The sequence below is a fragment of the Camelina sativa genome, chromosome 20 (genome assembly GCF_000633955.1).
Source record: "Camelina sativa cultivar DH55 chromosome 20, Cs, whole genome shotgun sequence".
In the NCBI taxonomy this organism is placed as follows: Eukaryota; Viridiplantae; Streptophyta; class Magnoliopsida; order Brassicales; family Brassicaceae; genus Camelina; species Camelina sativa.
The window spans coordinates 3,756,316-3,772,409 of record NC_025704.1 but is presented as its reverse complement, the minus strand read 5'-3'; the positions used below and the strand labels follow the sequence as shown (position 1 = coordinate 3,772,409).

Sequence of the window (16,094 nt, the reverse complement as noted above, 5' to 3'; positions counted from 1 at the left end):
TGCACAAACACTTTCTAGGCATCTAGGAGATCTAATGGCTACCAAAACCCAGAAGTCACAGACACAGACAAATCACAAAAAATAAAAATCCTTTCTTTAATCTTCTTCAAAAGCATAAACAAACCCAATGGATCTTATCTCTATTCTAAGAGAATAACAAAAACGAAAACAGGTACCTGGAAGTTAGACAAAGTCGTCTAAGAACACGATGAAATGAAGCTTAGAGAGCCATAGCTCTTAAACCCTATAAAGCTTTTGCAAAACCCAGATCGAGAGATTTGATCGGTGTACTGTCTTACGATATACTCTTTTAACCGTATGGTCCGTATCGCTTATTTTAATATTATAATCAGATTAAAATAAAATCCCGGTTTAATTTTGTATCAGTTTAATACGGTTTGATTCAAACTCAATTTATAATTTTATTTTTCTTTGGTTTTGAAATTTTGATATACAAAAATGAGATCCTATTGTAGAAGAATTTGTAGCTTTGATTGAACTCAGAAAAAATTATATGATCCCACTAAGTGTTAACGTCATTCAAACTTTCATATGTTCAGGTCAAAGACTCTGAGATGAGTTCAGAAACAACCATTTCACAGAGGAGAGACTCCATGAACTTGTTGGTGCTTTACAAGCTGCAGAAGTAAGAAGAAAAATACACAAAGGAGCTTTCAAGAGCCCAGAAGCAAAAAGTTTCCAAAGAATGATTTATATAAACCCATGGCTATGAAGTAGTTGATCAGATTCTTCATTTCTAAATCAAGCTTCCAAAGGTTCTTCAAGAACTGCAACATTAGAAAGCATGTCTGAGTTTAAGGTTCTTTGTATCAAACAATTGTTACTTGTACAAACATTACAAAAACCTTTTCTCTTTGTTGGAGCTGGAGTGATTTCTGCATTGGAAGCCACCGGTGCTTTTGTTGGCACATCAGGGAGATCCAATTTCTCAGGTTCTTCAGGCACGAGCTCTGTCGTAGGCACTTCAGGCATATCTTCATCAATCAGCTTTAAAACAAACAACAAACAAACAAACAATATAATTTGACTCTCTATTCAAGAAGTAACAAAGTAAATGTCTCTCGAAATATCAATAGTCACAATATATGGTTTGAGAAACAAGAGAACCCATTATGTAACATACCAGACTTTCTAGGTTGTCGAATTCTGCTAAGATCTCTTCTTCATCTTCTGCTGATAGTTTCTCACCTAATATGGCACTCAGTTCCTAAAATCCAATAGTTAGATAAAGCAAAAGAAAACTCACGACCATGAAAGAAACAAACAAGGAGAAGCTCGGCTAATGTGAAACATGATTTAAGGTTCACTATTAACTCACATCCTGATAAGCCTTGGCCTCGGCAGTGTCATCCATTAGTTTTTGAACATCATCAAGGTTGACCTCACTCTGTATCGCCTTAATTGCACTATTACCTTGCTTTAAACTCTCAAAGACTGCCTTTTGCTTGCTTGTAAGTTCAATATCTGCCAACTGGGAGACATAACGACAGGTTCAAAATATGTTCTTTCGAATAGATAGCACAGCATCAAGTTATGCAATAGAAACAGCGAAATGCTCTATGAAGGGGTCAAGTAAGTTTTTTACTTGTTGCTCAACATTGATGACCCACTGATCTACTTGCTTCAACAAGTCTTCTTGCGTCCGCTTCTTCTTCAGTGCTAACAAAGCCCTATCTTTTCGCTTCTCACGGATTAAGTCTCTCGCAGCTTGCTTCTCAGCTTCAATTACTTTCTCAAGCTAAAAAAAGGGTTTAAGAAAAAGAAAGAAGGGTTTAAGAGAAAGAAGGTAAAGCTTAAAGATCCACAAGAAACAACACAGCATTTGCATTCCATATCTCAGCTATCGAACTCACTATCTAGCAAACCCGATGAATGACATAATTAAAACTATCATAAGAATCCAAATTTGGATCCAAGATGGATTCTGAAGGCAACTTCTTCATCACCCAACAAACCAAAACCTCAGAAAGTAGACACCTTTAATTGTTTCATACACATCGCAACGCATATAGCTACAATTCAGTAACCTTAATTCCATCTACACGAGCTATGGTGAATCAAAAACTAAACTTTCAATCTCAGATTCCAGAAACAGACCCAATTCGAGCAAGATTAAATCCCTAGAAACGCGAAAATCACAAGCAAAGGAATCAAAACCTGTTGCTGATATTGACCAAGCTTGCGTCTTTGGGTTTTAAGAGAGAGAATCGCTCGATCAACCTCCGTGATCTTTGGTTTCTTCACGAACAAATTCCCCATCGGGCCAAATCCAACAAAAGAGTTTCAGAAGTGGGAGAGATTTCTTGAGAAGGGCTTCTCGATTTCAAACCAAAGTCCAAATCTTTTTTGCTTTTCCCTTTTTCCGGTGGAAACTGCAAAACCGCTAAAATTAAAAAAGCTACGGCGTTTTAAAGTTGAACGCGCGTTTTCTCAAACCCACGGTTTAGTTTTATTAAAGCGTTCTGAATTATATGTCACAGTTCTAATTTTATCACACGCGGTACAACAGCGCGTGAACGGTTAACGCATTTAACATAATAAATACGCGAGAAGAGAGCGATACGGCGTTTCATTTGTCCTTCAGAATCTCTCTAATCAAATCGATCTCGCAGTAGAAGAGTGCTTTTGCTTTCTCTGAGAAACCCGTTGCAGCGTCACGACTCACGACCAGGTATGTCTCTCTTGTTTTAACTTTTTGTAATTTCTCGTTGTTTTGATTAGTGCGATTTTACTCTGGTCTGAAGAGAGCGTTTTGGGTTTGGTTTTTCTACAGTTTTGAGAAAAAATGTCTTCAAGAGGAAAAAGGAAAGATGACGATGTCAGAGCATCAGATGACGAATCTGAAGCCCACGCGTCGGCTAAGAAAATCGCAAAGCCAGCAGACTCCTCCGACGAGTCTGACGACATCGTCGTTTGCAACGTTTGTCTACTACTACTACTACTCTCTCTCTCTCTCTCTCTGTCTTTCAATAGCATTTCGTTATATTACTCTAGTAGCAGTGAGCTTTTAAGGGTTTCGTTCAAGTTTTGATTTTGTTAATAGGTTTTGCTCAATTTTAGGGTTTTTAATCGAATTAGGGTTTATGGTGGTTTGTTTTTGGGTGTACATTCAGATATCTAAGAATAGGAGAGTCTCTGTGAGGAATTGGAATGGGAAGATTTGGATTGACATTCGTGAGTTCTATGTCAAGGATGGTAAAACTTTGCCTGGAAAGAAAGGTAAACTTTTGTTTTTAAACTATCTTCTTGTGTGTGTTTCTCTTGCTCTCATAATTCACCACTCACCAGTGCTAGTAATGTGTTCCCTCATATCTTAATTTTCGTAACTGTTTTGCTTTGTTAAGTCTGCATCTAGTTAGGCTTATAATTGCAGATCTTAGGGCTTTATAACAGGTTATTCTGCTGATTGAGAGTGTTTATGTGCTTGTAACAGAGTGTTTTCTTTTCAATAGCATCGTTTTGTTATTTTTGGTTGTAGCAGTTCTCTTTAACATGAAAATATTTGATAATGATTTGCAATGTCCCGTGCCTGTCTCTAAGGACAGCTATATTAGTTTGCTTTCTTTGAGTAATCATGTATTGACAAGATTATCTCTATTTCTGTTATACGTTGCAGGTATCTCTCTAAGCGTGGATCAGGTATTCACATCTGTCTCCCATTGTTTATGTCTACCAGAACTGTTTCTGTTTTCTTGTTATTTGCTTATTACACAACTTTTTCCTTAATGCAGTGGAACACTCTTCGGAACCACGCAGAGGATATCGAGAAGGCCCTCTCTGACCTTTCTTAGGTTTTAAAACTTGTATAATTATTGGTTGTACGTCTATTAGAAGATGGCTCAGGTGTTTTGGTTGTTCTGTGCTTCGTATTAGTTGTTGTATTGACTATTATAACTTTTGGTTAAGACAAGCTTTGATTCGCATTAAGAATGATTTGCTATTTTATTTGCTGTTGAATTTTCAACTTAAATACGCTACTGGAATATTTGTTAACAAGATATAAGATCTAACTGTTACATTGTTACATACCTCTTGATTGATCCGGACATTGTCTTAAGAGCTGGGACACTGAGCGAACCAATGGCAAGAACTCTCTGCAATATATGCCCCGAACAGAGGAGATTTATTCTCTCTCTGACCCTTCTTAGGTTTTAAAGCTTGTATAGTAAATATTGAAATTCGGCTGGAATTGAGAATGATTACTCTTTTATTTGATGTTGAATTTACAACTTGAGATATTGTGCTGGAATACATAAATATCCATTTGATAAAATTATAAACAATATAGATGTAAATGTTACATAGCTCTTGTCAAAGTTCACTTGAATCTGGACATTGTCCTAAAGAGCTGGGACACTGATAGATCCCACGTCAAGAACTCTGTGCAATATCTGCCCAAACAGATCACAAAATGACAGATTATCAAGGCTAAAGATAACGAATTCACAAAGGGAAGAGATGTATGTTATGTTCTTACCTCACCAACCCTAGCATTGATTTTCAATGGAACAAGGTCATCAGCTCTTGTTTCCCCTATATTTACAATTGCAGTCATGGCACCAGCCTCATGAGCAGCTCTGCAAAAGGTATATATAGAAAGTTTCTTAACGAGATGCAAACCCAAAAACTGGATGAGATCTTTCACACGCATTACCTGACAAGGCGAAAAGCGGACATTGTCATTAATGATGAACCCAAAACGAGAAACGCATCGCTCTGTTTTGCAACTTCCATTGCCTGAGTAGCTCTTTCCTTCGGGATGTTGTCTCCAAAGAAAATTACCTTCAACAAAACCAAAAGCATAATAAGAAACAGTGACAAACTGCTTTGTTTCTATCTCATAAAGTCGAGCTTACATCGGGTTTTAGGACTCCTTGGCACTTTTCACATACTGGTATATGAAAACCCTCTTCCCAAAACTTTTCGTCAATCTCAATATCTCCATCAGGTCTTTGTTTCATGCCAAAGCTCTTCTCAGATCCTGGATCTCCATGATCAATACTTTCTATTGCTTCAGCCCACTACAGTAGAAACAATAACGTTGTAACCTTGCGGGATAATACATTATTAATTCAGTTAATTCGGGTTATGGTATACACTGACCTTAGGATTGATAGCTTTTAGCTGATCCTGAAACAAGTCTCGGGGAAAAGAGAAGCCACAATCTAAACACATAACAGTATATACTGTGCCATGTAATTCAAGTGGATCGCTTCCAGCACGATGATGCAGCCTAAACACTTAGAGCTTAGAGTTCAACATTCTTCACATCCAACAGAGATCCCACAAAAGAAGGAACTGATTAATATATACCTGTCAACGTTTTGTGTGATCATAAAATTTACTCTTCCAGCTTTTTCTAGTGATGCTAAAGCAGTATGAGCTGGTCCTGGTTGTGCTGCAGTGAACCGCCTCCATCCAGCGTAACTCCTTGCCCAATACCGCCTACGAGCTCGGCTTGATCGAGTGAATTCCTGTGAAGCAGGTGGTCGACAATAGATTTAAGACAACAAGAAGATAACAAAAAGTTTGCATTAAGCATCGTAAAGATTTCATAGCTCTTGCCTTCAGATCACCTGATGGGTAATTGGTTTGAAACCAGAACTGTATGCTCCATTTGGACTGCACCAAATTATTACAAAATGGAACCAGATGTAAGGAATCAAAAATCTTGATCAAACTGAGACAAGCTGAACGAGAATGCAGGCCATCATCAAACCTTCTATAATCCGGGATTCCACATTCTGTGCTAATCCCAGCTCCTGTTAAGATGGTGAGTCTCGAACTGCAGGAGAGAAGAGGAAAAGCCATAAAGATTTACAAATCAAATATGGCCACTTCTTAAAAAGATGACGAAGGAATATGAACCTTTGCTCAAAAAGTCGATACAACTTTTGGATATCTTCCATATGAGGAGGATCAGCATCTGGAACAATCTTTTTATCCCTAAGAAACCTAGGAGGTGCTTTTGATTCATTCCCCAAAGAACCACCACCAGGGATTGAAACTCGACATGTTGTTCTCACAAAGCGTCTGCATCCTTTAAACAACAGAACCAAATTTCCCCTAGATTGCAGTGGTTGGTACAGACTACGCAACGGACACAAATCTGAAAACAAAAACCTTCCCAACATTAACACCATTGCATAGCTAAAGTAATGAATCAAACTAGCTTTTAAGGTTATTTACTCATACTTGCCTGTAACAATTCCTCCAAACACTCTTCTCATGCTCTCACCCAAAAAAAAAGCCTACAGATGTAAAAATGCAACTACTTAACTACATCAATGATCACAAATCCCAGGGAAATGTGTATCCAAGACAACCAAATTCAATAAAAAAAAAAGATGTAGCGAGACAATGAGATTCAAAAATTAAGCCATCAAATATAGTTTCACCGACAAGTAAATACACATATCTTCTTATTCTTATCTTAGAATTCGAAAACATAATGAAACGATTCTTCAACATATATATTGTAATTATCTCCGCATTAGATACCTTTGAGAGGTCGTTAATGGCGGATGAAACCAGATTTCTCCAGTTTTTTTTGCTTTTTGTTTCTCCAGAAATTGTTTTTTTTTTTTTCCTTTTAAAGTAAGAAGACGAGGTGGGTAAAATCGGACGTCTGAAACTCATTCTGGCTGAGCAAGTAGCCACGTTGCACAATTATCCACCGTTAAAATTGTTTCACTTTCACTTAACTAAAACGACGTCGTTAAAGGAAATAAAACAGAAACCTAAATTGCTACCCACCGTGTTGTTCCCTCTTCCGTCGGAGACGATTTCTTAGCATCTCCGGCGAATTAAAATCCAGATTTCTCCTAAAATCGATCCTCTCTCCTTCGGACGAGTTCGATTCTCCTCCTAAAGTGTCTACTCTTACTTGCATCAGGTTTGTACCCATCATCCCTACCAAAATCACTTGCGTTTTGCTTTGATTATGTTTTTGATAAGATAAGTTAGGATTTAGCTGAATCATTTACAGTTATTGACTGAGTGATGTGAATTTTAATGATTAACAGAGCTAAATATTCTTGAGTTGGAAATCAAAGATGCCTCACAGAACAAGGCCATTGAAGGGACTCTTGCTTTTCACTGGAATTAACTTTCTCTTGGTGCAGACCATTACTCCTGTCTATGACTTTGTCTGCTTCTTGCCTTACTGGGAGAGAAGGGTATGTTTTAGATTAAACTTGGAGACAATGATCACTTTTTTTTTTTCATTCTGGTTCTATATCCTCTAAGTCTGTAGGTTAACTCATCTGGTTTATGATCATGGTAACTAGTTGTGATACTTTGATAGGGTAATTTAGCTTACATTTCTTAAAGGGCTCGAATCTCTTTTGTAGGTATATTTGTCTATCTAAAAATGCAAAAGCCTTTGAGAGCTGATGTTCAGTTCACATATAGTGTGTTCATATGATGCTATCAGATGATTTGACTCGAGAAAAACTGTTCTGTGGTGGTTAATTGGGTAGCCAAATTAGTTCTCGTGTCACTTAGATTTGAATACAAACTAGTTGTTTTACTAATTTCTGAGACTGTTAGCAAACTTTTTAGATGATAGAAGGTTATAGACGTTGCTTGGAGCTAACTGTCTTGGTACAGTAGGTTATGTGCATAGGTAGCATGAAGTATGCTCTCAGATTTGACATTCTAAATTAACAAATTGGATCATGTTGCATTTATCAAATACGCAGTAACTCCACTGTTATTTTATTTTTTGTTCTCCCATTTTCTGGCGTCTCATTTCATTGCTGAGTAACTATAGTTTTGTTTGTTTCTCTGTTACTTCGTTGAATAATTACAGAGAGAGAGAATTCGGCAGGAGCGTGAAGCAGCAGCTGTATCCTTAAACAGCACAAACTCAACACAGAAAGCAACTCAAGCATCTGTTGGATGATGAACTCTCTACATCTTCTCAATCTCTTAATCAGAAGGATTCCTCTTTGTAAGAAACTATTTACCCTCTGATTACCTGAATAACTGAGAAGACCTGAATTACTGAATAACTATTCACATCTCTTCTCTGAGCTTAGATCTATTTAGTAGCAAATCTTGTTAGTTTCTGGGTTGTTTTAATACATTTGTCTTAGTCGTAGATACTTTCAAAGATTCTGATCATTGGCAAGATCCAATAATCCCACATGTTTTTGATAAGTGCGATAGGCTATTAGAAAAAGGAACAACAATATATGATTTTCTTGAAATAGGCTTTTTGTTTTGGGTGGACAGCTCAATTATACTTATTTGAGGAGATTCTCTTTTATGCTAAACCATCCAAATTGCTCCTTTTTTATCAAATCATTGAACTGTCAGTGTCTCACTTTGATTCAAATTCCATTTTACCAGCAGTCCAGCACCATGTTTGTCAACTCATTGATTCACAATAGAAGATGCAATATATACATAAAAAATTAAAGAAACAAAATTCTTTGTAAACTTCGTCGTTTAACCATTCATTTATTTATGTTTAATTTGCAATTTGGACAAATTAATTCTCTCATTCTAACCACCTAAACGAAAAGTTTTTCAGGTTCCGTGCGACTTAATTATGATATAGAGAAGAAAACACACGAGTTTATATAATGGTTAAAACTTATACCATATTTTATAATTTTATTACAAAGATGGAACCATACGAAATTAAAACATACAATATACACATTTTCAAGTTTTCTTTGAAATGCTAAATAAACAATAAACTTTACACACCCAACATCCTTGTTGTTTCATCAATATGTAGACTTGAAGGGCTTATAGACCTTAAGATCAAGCATCACTCCGGCTATTGATCCAACTCCTGCGACCACCGAGATCACAAGACAAGCAACACTAAGCATCTGTAAACACACCCATCTCGTGCTCCATTTCTCTACCTTCCTCTGCTTTATATACATCTCCACCGGAAAATAAACCGTCAAGGGCCAAAACCCTAACGCCCCTAAGATCCCAACCACATCGTTGAAGAACGGCATTAGCATCGATATCACGGTGGTTGTAACGACAAATATACACCGGTAAACTATCCTGAAAACGTTTGCTCTGTATGGAGACCTAAGTCCGGGGATTCTGATTTCAAATTCCTTGGTGAAGAAGTCATTGTCTGGATATCTCTCTGCGACTGATTTTTCAATAAAGGCAAAGATGGGCTGAGCAAAGACTTGGTAAGCTCCAACAAGGTGGACGACGATGGCAGCGTTAGCTATGTCAAGAAGCCAAAACGGGTTGTAGAATCCGAAACCGGTGAGGAGGTTTCCAGGTGCTGCATCTCCAAAGGCGGCGTAACCCATTGAGCCACATAGCATGTAGAACATAGTCGTGACAGCGATGCTGATTTTGGTAGCTTTCTTCATCGTTTTCGATTCCGCCGGTGGAGATCTTACAGTGTCCTAAATAACAAGAGCAAAAAGAGTCAAAAAGCTGAATCTTTTGTACAAAGTAAAAGTTTCTTTTTTTTTAACCTAAAAGTTGAATCTTCGGTGCAAAGAAAGGTTATTTATTTACCTGAATCTCGATTAGGACAGCAGAGTATGAGTATGCAAAGGCAATGTCTCCAAGTGCTTGGAAGGTTCTCCATATCTTCTGTGTTTGAGTCACTGTTCCGATGCTTATTCCAGTGAGACTTCCTTTGAAAACTCCATTTGCTGAGAGAAGTCACATAAAGATTTAGCATTTTTCTTGGATTCTCGCAAAAGATTATGGGAGTCTTTTGTACGTAATGTTTACCTGCAACTTGAACGATTCCAAGAGCTAGACCGATGGCAGAGTAAGTGAAGGACATGACAGCTGCAACAATGGAGATCCACCAAATCTGGTCGAAGTCAGGAACCTGAGAGAGAAAGATCTCTGTCACACCAAATATGATCATGTAAGGATTGCTCGACATGTGACATGGGTCTTTTCCTCCACTCTTGTGGAAGCAGTTCGATCTCTTGATCGCCCTGCATGATCCATCCGAGTATGCAAATGTTATTTCTTTGTTTTTGTTAGTTGTGTGAAGAATGTTTGGGAAGAAAAAAAACTCACATCATGCTTATAGATGCTGCGATTGTGTATCCGATCGCTATACCAAAGAGATTCAAGTATTGAATGAGCCCACAAATCTTGAACTTGAACCCACCTACAAGAGAACAGAGCATTTCAATACTCAAAACAAAAAGCAGAGCTAAAACAGAGATCAGAACAGAGTGAGATAAACAGAGCATTCAAATCAATATTGATTGGTTCGAGAGTATTGGTACCTAGGATTGATCGAACGGCGTCCATGTAAGTGTAGTTTCTCTTGCCAGACACTGCATCACCGGTTCTGTAGCAATCGCTAAGAAGTGTCGAGGAGTAAAGAGTAACTAAAGAGAACAATATCATCACGGCAGGGCCAGCGATCCATCCAAGCTGTGCAATCGCCCACGCCAATGACAAAACGCCGGATCCAATCACCGCAGTTATTATATGAGCGCTCGCGGTCCAAACAGTCCCTGTTATAAAAACGCGCTTCGGTTTAAGTATTTACGTTTGTAAACCAAATGAAAGAAACGAACGTTTAATATTTGTTATGTTTAGATTTTAACCGGTTCTTTTGAGACGGCCATCATCGTCGAAGCATTTAAAAGCCGGTTGTGGAGGGACGACTTCGTTGCTGGCCACGTCGAAGACTTGGTGGCCGTGATGGTGGTTGTGATGGTGGCGAGTGGCGGCAGCGGTTTCACCCATCTGCTAATTAGGAAGAAACCAGTCTTAGTTTACTATGACCATGGGAGGGTGAACTAAAAATACGTTTCATGCAAGTTTATTCAATTCGGATAAAATTGAACCGTTATATTCCAAACCGGAAAAAAATATATTACTAAGGAGTAAGGACTTTTACAACTTGGTGCTAAAACAAAATATAATTCATTTTGTAGATATTAAATAAGGTCAAAATTCTATTTCAGAGCTTTTAGTTGAGCTTAAAATTTTGTTTCATTCAAATGGATGTCTTACAGTTTCATATGCAAGTATAGATATATAGATGATATGGTAGAAATTTTATAAACCTTGTGTGGAACATTGTAAATATAATTTTATGATAGTGTGAGAGTAATGTGTGAAACTAGCTAGTAAAGATATTCAAACTAGTTTCTGATTGTAATGTTAAAAATATACGTAAAAGAAAATTAAGGGAAACGTAGTAATAGTACCTCCTCTTATTGAGCCTTAAAAGAGAAGTAAGACTATTATTACAAAGCTATGAACAAAAACAAAGAAGAGCAAAATAGAACTAGGGAGATGGGTGATGATAGTAGGTTGCTGCTGCATTTTGGTTAGTGTTTGCTCAGTTTCTTATATAAGCCATGAAAAGTGAGGAATATAAATTAATTAACTGGAAATATATATGAATATTAGTGTATGACAATTATTTCAATTTTGACAATATTTGTTTGCTAGGGATTTTCTTTTGTTCTCCACCATCATTAGTGAGAGATGAATAAAATAAAATAATAGAGAATCGAATGCTTGTTTCTCCTCCGTACCTTTTGGGTTCGACTTAATCACTCACTGTTTATATTAATGGAAAAGTTGCAAAACTCATTATTACTTCAAATATTTGATAGTTGTATATAATTTAACAAGGATATACTAAGTTTATGATTATATAATTAGAAAGAATTTATGCTTCTTAAGTGCTTAAATATATTATATATAGAATGTTCATCATGGTGTTCCTCCCTATAACGTGGAATTTCTTTCCAAAGGCCACGCGTAGGCTTAGTGTTTTGTTTCGAAAGTTAAACGAAAAGTTAGGAAATGAATTATGAAAATTTAGTAGCTTCGAGAAATATATTTTTTTACATTAATCATGTACCTAAATATGAATCTGAACTACAAAAAACATGATATGCATGGAAACGTCTTGTACTCTTGTGAAATCTAAAGTATGTTATGTTTTCTTTTATGTCGTGTGGTTCAAAAGTTAGACATCAACTCTAATCATTTTCTGAACCCGAATTAGGGGTTCTGAGTTCGACTATGAACTTGGATTTGATGTGTTGCACCAAAATTCATAATGGTTCTGTAAGCACGTAATATTTAGAATATTTTAATCATAATTTCAATAGTCGTGTATATGATTCTGTTTTTTAACCTTGACTTAGTTATAGAGTAAAATCATCTACCGCTCAAACTTAAGTCTGTGTCTCTGTGATCAATTCAACTATTAGTAATCACGATTCACGAGAATCGGTATTTACGAAACACGTACGTCTTCCACAACTGCAAAGTTTACCCGTGATAGTAAGTCTCATGCATTTTACTAAATTTCAGACAAACATATTAATTGAACAAAGAGAATAATATTTATAAATAGATTTAAACATTGAGCAAGTGTACCATTGCCAACACCGTCAAAAGGATGAAGAAAAAGGTGAGAACAGTGTCCTAGTGATTAATATGATTATATTGACAAGAGAGAATCGAATTTTATCGAGTACTCTTATCCACCATTATATTTTCATTATTACCTTAATGTTGAAAGACAATCTTTGAATTCCAAGATTCTATCTTCATATACAATTTACTATTCTCTTTGCGCAATAATAAAGGCCCAATGTTTATGCGAACAAAAATCAACGATGACGAATATTTCGGCGTACTTAATAAATTTGTAGATTGTTTGTAGATTGTGACTCTTTGATTGAGCTGAACTACTTCGGTGCTGTGCGCTGGATGGATATTTCAGTGGTAAAAAAACAATTCTTCATATTTAAAGATATTAAGGATCATAATTAATAATAATAATAATAATACTAATTAAAGTAATGTCAAATTCCCGATAATTATGATGTGGACTTAGGTTCGTTACTTCGTTGTTAGTTTATATATGTACATCTTTTGTTCTTTTATATATATAAAAAAACTAAAAATCCATGTTTTTGGTTATAATTTTGGGTTGTAATTTGTAAGATAATGACGAACTCTTATAGTATTGGATTGGTGGGGTTGGAGAAATATGAATGTTTGTTTAATTAGTTATTGGATTTTTTTTTTTCAAAGGCTATAATTTTCAAAGGTTTTGATTTCTTTTCTTTTTGGACAAAGTCTATATATTTCTAGAGAAATTTATTGATATTCTTAAATATATAATTTTGAGGGAATTTTCTTTATGAATCATGATTTTATCTTTACCATTTGAACATAAGTTAAAAACATACTGTATATATCCATTATAAATTCGAATAGATAAATCAATTCATGTGAATGTGATTATTATTTTTTTAGGTCAACGGTAACCAAGTCAACCATATTTACAACATAAAATATAAATGTAATTTTGGTATAGTCAAAATACAGTTTTTTTTGGGTAAGATTGTGAGTGGGTTACAAAAAATGTAAAAGCTTATATCTAGTTGTAAGATTTGGGATGATATGTAAAAAAATCCAAAGGGAGTGTACAAGTAAACATATCCTTTATGTGATTCTAGTATTTAAAGTTTATTTTTCCCTTTGTTTTGTTTGTGGTTTTGGTGTGTGTTTTCATATCTTTTAGTTTATGGAAAAGATTGTCATGTAAAACATAGTCAGGTATAAGTTTATTTTTCCCTCCAAAATATGTTGCTATCAGGTTGCAAGTAGTTTTCTTTTGTATTTGAGGTCTTTTTTGTTTAAATTGTTTTAGGTCTGGTAATATGGAGCTCCTCTGAGGCAGAAGGCTGCACATGTGCTTTATTCAGGTTTTCCTTCGGCAAACACAAGGATAGATAGCGGAATAGTTGTTTAAGAGCTCGTTTATTTTTATAAAAAAAATTAAGATCAAAGCCAATTTTTATTGTAAAATAGTAGAATAGGAGACAAAAATAATATTAGATCAATATAAATAGGGTTCAATTTTCTTTTTTATTTGTTTTAAAATGTGAAAATGCCTATTTAAGTACAAAATTGTCAAAAATGTTTAATGGGTCAAAAAATTGAATTTCTTAGTATAAATAAGATGAAAGGCCAAAAAAAAAAATTTGCCCAAAGACATTCCAATTTATTGAGCCTAGGCTGCTTCATGTGAAAATAATAAGTGTAAGTCAACTTATAGTGTCTTTTGTTTGGCCGTAGAGGTTGAATGCATTATTGGAAACTTAGGATGGTTTGCGTTTAATTTTGTGATTTATGATTGGTTGTGTTTTTTTTTTTTTTTTTTTTAACTAATTAAAGTTGGGNTCTGAGGCAGAAGGCTGCACATGTGCTTTATTCAGGTTTTCCTTCGGCAAACACAAGGATAGATAGCGGAATAGTTGTTTAAGAGCTCGTTTATTTTTATAAAAAAAATTAAGATCAAAGCCAATTTTTATTGTAAAATAGTAGAATAGGAGACAAAAATAATATTAGATCAATATAAATAGGGTTCAATTTTCTTTTTTATTTGTTTTAAAATGTGAAAATGCCTATTTAAGTACAAAATTGTCAAAAATGTTTAATGGGTCAAAAAATTGAATTTCTTAGTATAAATAAGATGAAAGGCCAAAAAAAAAAATTTGCCCAAAGACATTCCAATTTATTGAGCCTAGGCTGCTTCATGTGAAAATAATAAGTGTAAGTCAACTTATAGTGTCTTTTGTTTGGCCGTAGAGGTTGAATGCATTATTGGAAACTTAGGATGGTTTGCGTTTAATTTTGTGATTTATGATTGGTTGTGTTTTTTTTTTTTTTTTTTAGTAACAATTAAGTGGGCTTCCCAAATTAAAATTAAATGGGCAGGGCCAAGGCCGGTTACAAAAGAAAAGACAATTAGAATAAGGAGAAACGGAGAAAAAAAACTCAACCGTCGCCGGTTGAGAAGATAGGAACCTGCTGACGACCGGAAGCAGAGACTGGATGCAGTAGTACCAGCAAACACAAGCCCCACGGCTTTGCGGCAAGGCCATTAGATCAAAAACTTCGACAGAAGTGTTTGGTTTCCATGTCCGCCTCTTTCCCGATGACCCACCTTACCCGCTACAGGGCTCATGGACTGCACAAGTCTCCGACGACCGGCTCTACTGAAGTTAGATCCCGTTCCTAACAATCTAACCCCCTGGGTTCTAACACCTCTCCTCTACATGTTTGTTAACCAAGTCTACATGTTTCCTTAATAGGGATGAACTTGGAACTTGCATCTTTAGTTGATTATGATGAGCTATTGTTTTCCTGGGTTTGATTTTTGGGTTTCTCTGCCTTGTGGTGGTTATGCTTCCTAACATGTTTGTTATTATACTTTGCATAGGAGTTTGGATGTTACAAAGTGGAAGTTCTGATTTGGCCTGCTTGCCTACACTCCCCTGTATCTGTACATCATGAGTTTGTAAGGTTGCTTTTTCTATGTTTGTTATTTCTAGTGTAGATTGCCGAGGAAGCAAAAAACTGAAAGTTTCAAGCTTTTGCGTGGTTGTCCCTATAGGGATGATTTTGAAGCTTTCATCTCTGGTGGATTCAGTGTTATAAGCTACTTATCTTATGGGGTTTTGATTTTTAAGTTTTTTTGGCTTGTGATTGTTGTGTCTTTGTTGATTTTTGAATTACTTCAGACTGTTATAGTTTATTGGGTATCAAAGAAAAGTGAGCTTCCACCTGCAGAGGGTTGCCTCACTTCTCAATTGACGGTTTCCCATCCTCCCTCCCTTCCTTGTTTATGATTTTACGAGACTATGTTTTTTTTTTTCTTAGATCTGATGCTTTGTTGCAGTGTCTTATGCTGCTCACTGAGGGTAAATTTATATGTGCCATAGATTTCGAATTATGGGCTGGTCTATATCTCCAGCCAGATAAGGTAAAGTTGAATGTTCTTTTGAGTTTTGTATAAAACGGTTTTGTTTTTGTCACCTTTCTATTTAATGGTCTTGGGGGTTTAAATGGCTAGAGTGGTTAAAGCTCTGTAGGTTACCTTACTTTTCCAACTGATTTTTAAGACTGTGTCTTCTGTACATTTGATGATGAATCTCACCTTTGCAGCAATGCTTGGTTAATGGCTGACATTTTTGAAGATTCTCAGTTCTTTTATAGTGTTTAATTGCTATAGTCTATCACGATGAGATCTATAGTCTTTTTTTTTTTTTTTTTTGGTTTTT

The 16,094-nt window shown here is 35.8% G+C and overlaps 6 protein-coding genes across 6 annotated transcripts in view; 2 read left to right on the top strand and 4 right to left on the bottom strand.

The window, feature by feature from the left end:
- The window catches only part of LOC104769109, a 1,861-nt gene extending 1,566 nt beyond the window's left edge, over positions 1–295 (bottom strand). Inside the window, exon 1 of the mRNA XM_010493242.1 lies at positions 177–295. The gene's annotated coding sequence lies outside the window, so the exon portion shown is untranslated. The remainder of the gene's footprint in view (positions 1–176) is intronic.
- On the bottom strand, positions 490–2,431 carry LOC104769108 (vacuolar protein sorting-associated protein 20 homolog 2). The gene is made up of 6 exons (XM_010493241.2): positions 2,179–2,431; positions 1,607–1,759; positions 1,340–1,492; positions 1,145–1,228; positions 867–1,008; positions 490–788 (listed from the first exon to the last, which is right to left on the bottom strand). The coding sequence occupies exons 1-6, from the start codon at positions 2,278–2,280 to the stop codon at positions 763–765; spliced, it is 660 nt and encodes a 219-aa protein (XP_010491543.1). The 5' UTR covers positions 2,281–2,431; the 3' UTR covers positions 490–762.
- On the top strand, positions 2,581–3,969 carry LOC104769107 (RNA polymerase II transcriptional coactivator KIWI-like). Its single transcript, XM_010493240.2, has 5 exons — positions 2,581–2,692; positions 2,795–2,941; positions 3,135–3,240; positions 3,638–3,660; positions 3,753–3,969. Exons 2-5 carry the CDS (start codon positions 2,807–2,809, stop codon positions 3,810–3,812), a joined length of 324 nt encoding a protein of 107 aa, XP_010491542.1. The 5' UTR covers positions 2,581–2,692; positions 2,795–2,806; the 3' UTR covers positions 3,813–3,969.
- Positions 4,200–6,593, bottom strand: LOC104769106 (NAD-dependent protein deacylase SRT2-like). Its single transcript, XM_010493239.1, has 11 exons — positions 6,523–6,593; positions 6,221–6,272; positions 5,890–6,130; positions 5,741–5,806; positions 5,598–5,643; positions 5,335–5,495; positions 5,125–5,254; positions 4,878–5,042; positions 4,676–4,803; positions 4,499–4,598; positions 4,200–4,412 (listed from the first exon to the last, which is right to left on the bottom strand). The coding sequence occupies exons 2-11, from the start codon at positions 6,249–6,251 to the stop codon at positions 4,362–4,364; spliced, it is 1,119 nt and encodes a 372-aa protein (XP_010491541.1). The 5' UTR covers positions 6,252–6,272; positions 6,523–6,593; the 3' UTR covers positions 4,200–4,361.
- LOC104769105 lies at positions 6,761–8,234 on the top strand. The gene is made up of 3 exons (XM_019242087.1): positions 6,761–6,916; positions 7,047–7,199; positions 7,835–8,234. The coding sequence occupies exons 2-3, from the start codon at positions 7,077–7,079 to the stop codon at positions 7,925–7,927; spliced, it is 216 nt and encodes a 71-aa protein (XP_019097632.1). The 5' UTR covers positions 6,761–6,916; positions 7,047–7,076; the 3' UTR covers positions 7,928–8,234.
- On the bottom strand, positions 8,611–11,332 carry LOC104769104 (amino acid permease 2). Its single transcript, XM_010493238.2, has 7 exons — positions 11,205–11,332; positions 10,596–10,737; positions 10,269–10,502; positions 10,054–10,147; positions 9,754–9,968; positions 9,532–9,671; positions 8,611–9,416 (listed from the first exon to the last, which is right to left on the bottom strand). The coding sequence occupies exons 2-7, from the start codon at positions 10,735–10,737 to the stop codon at positions 8,760–8,762; spliced, it is 1,482 nt and encodes a 493-aa protein (XP_010491540.1). The 5' UTR covers positions 11,205–11,332; the 3' UTR covers positions 8,611–8,759.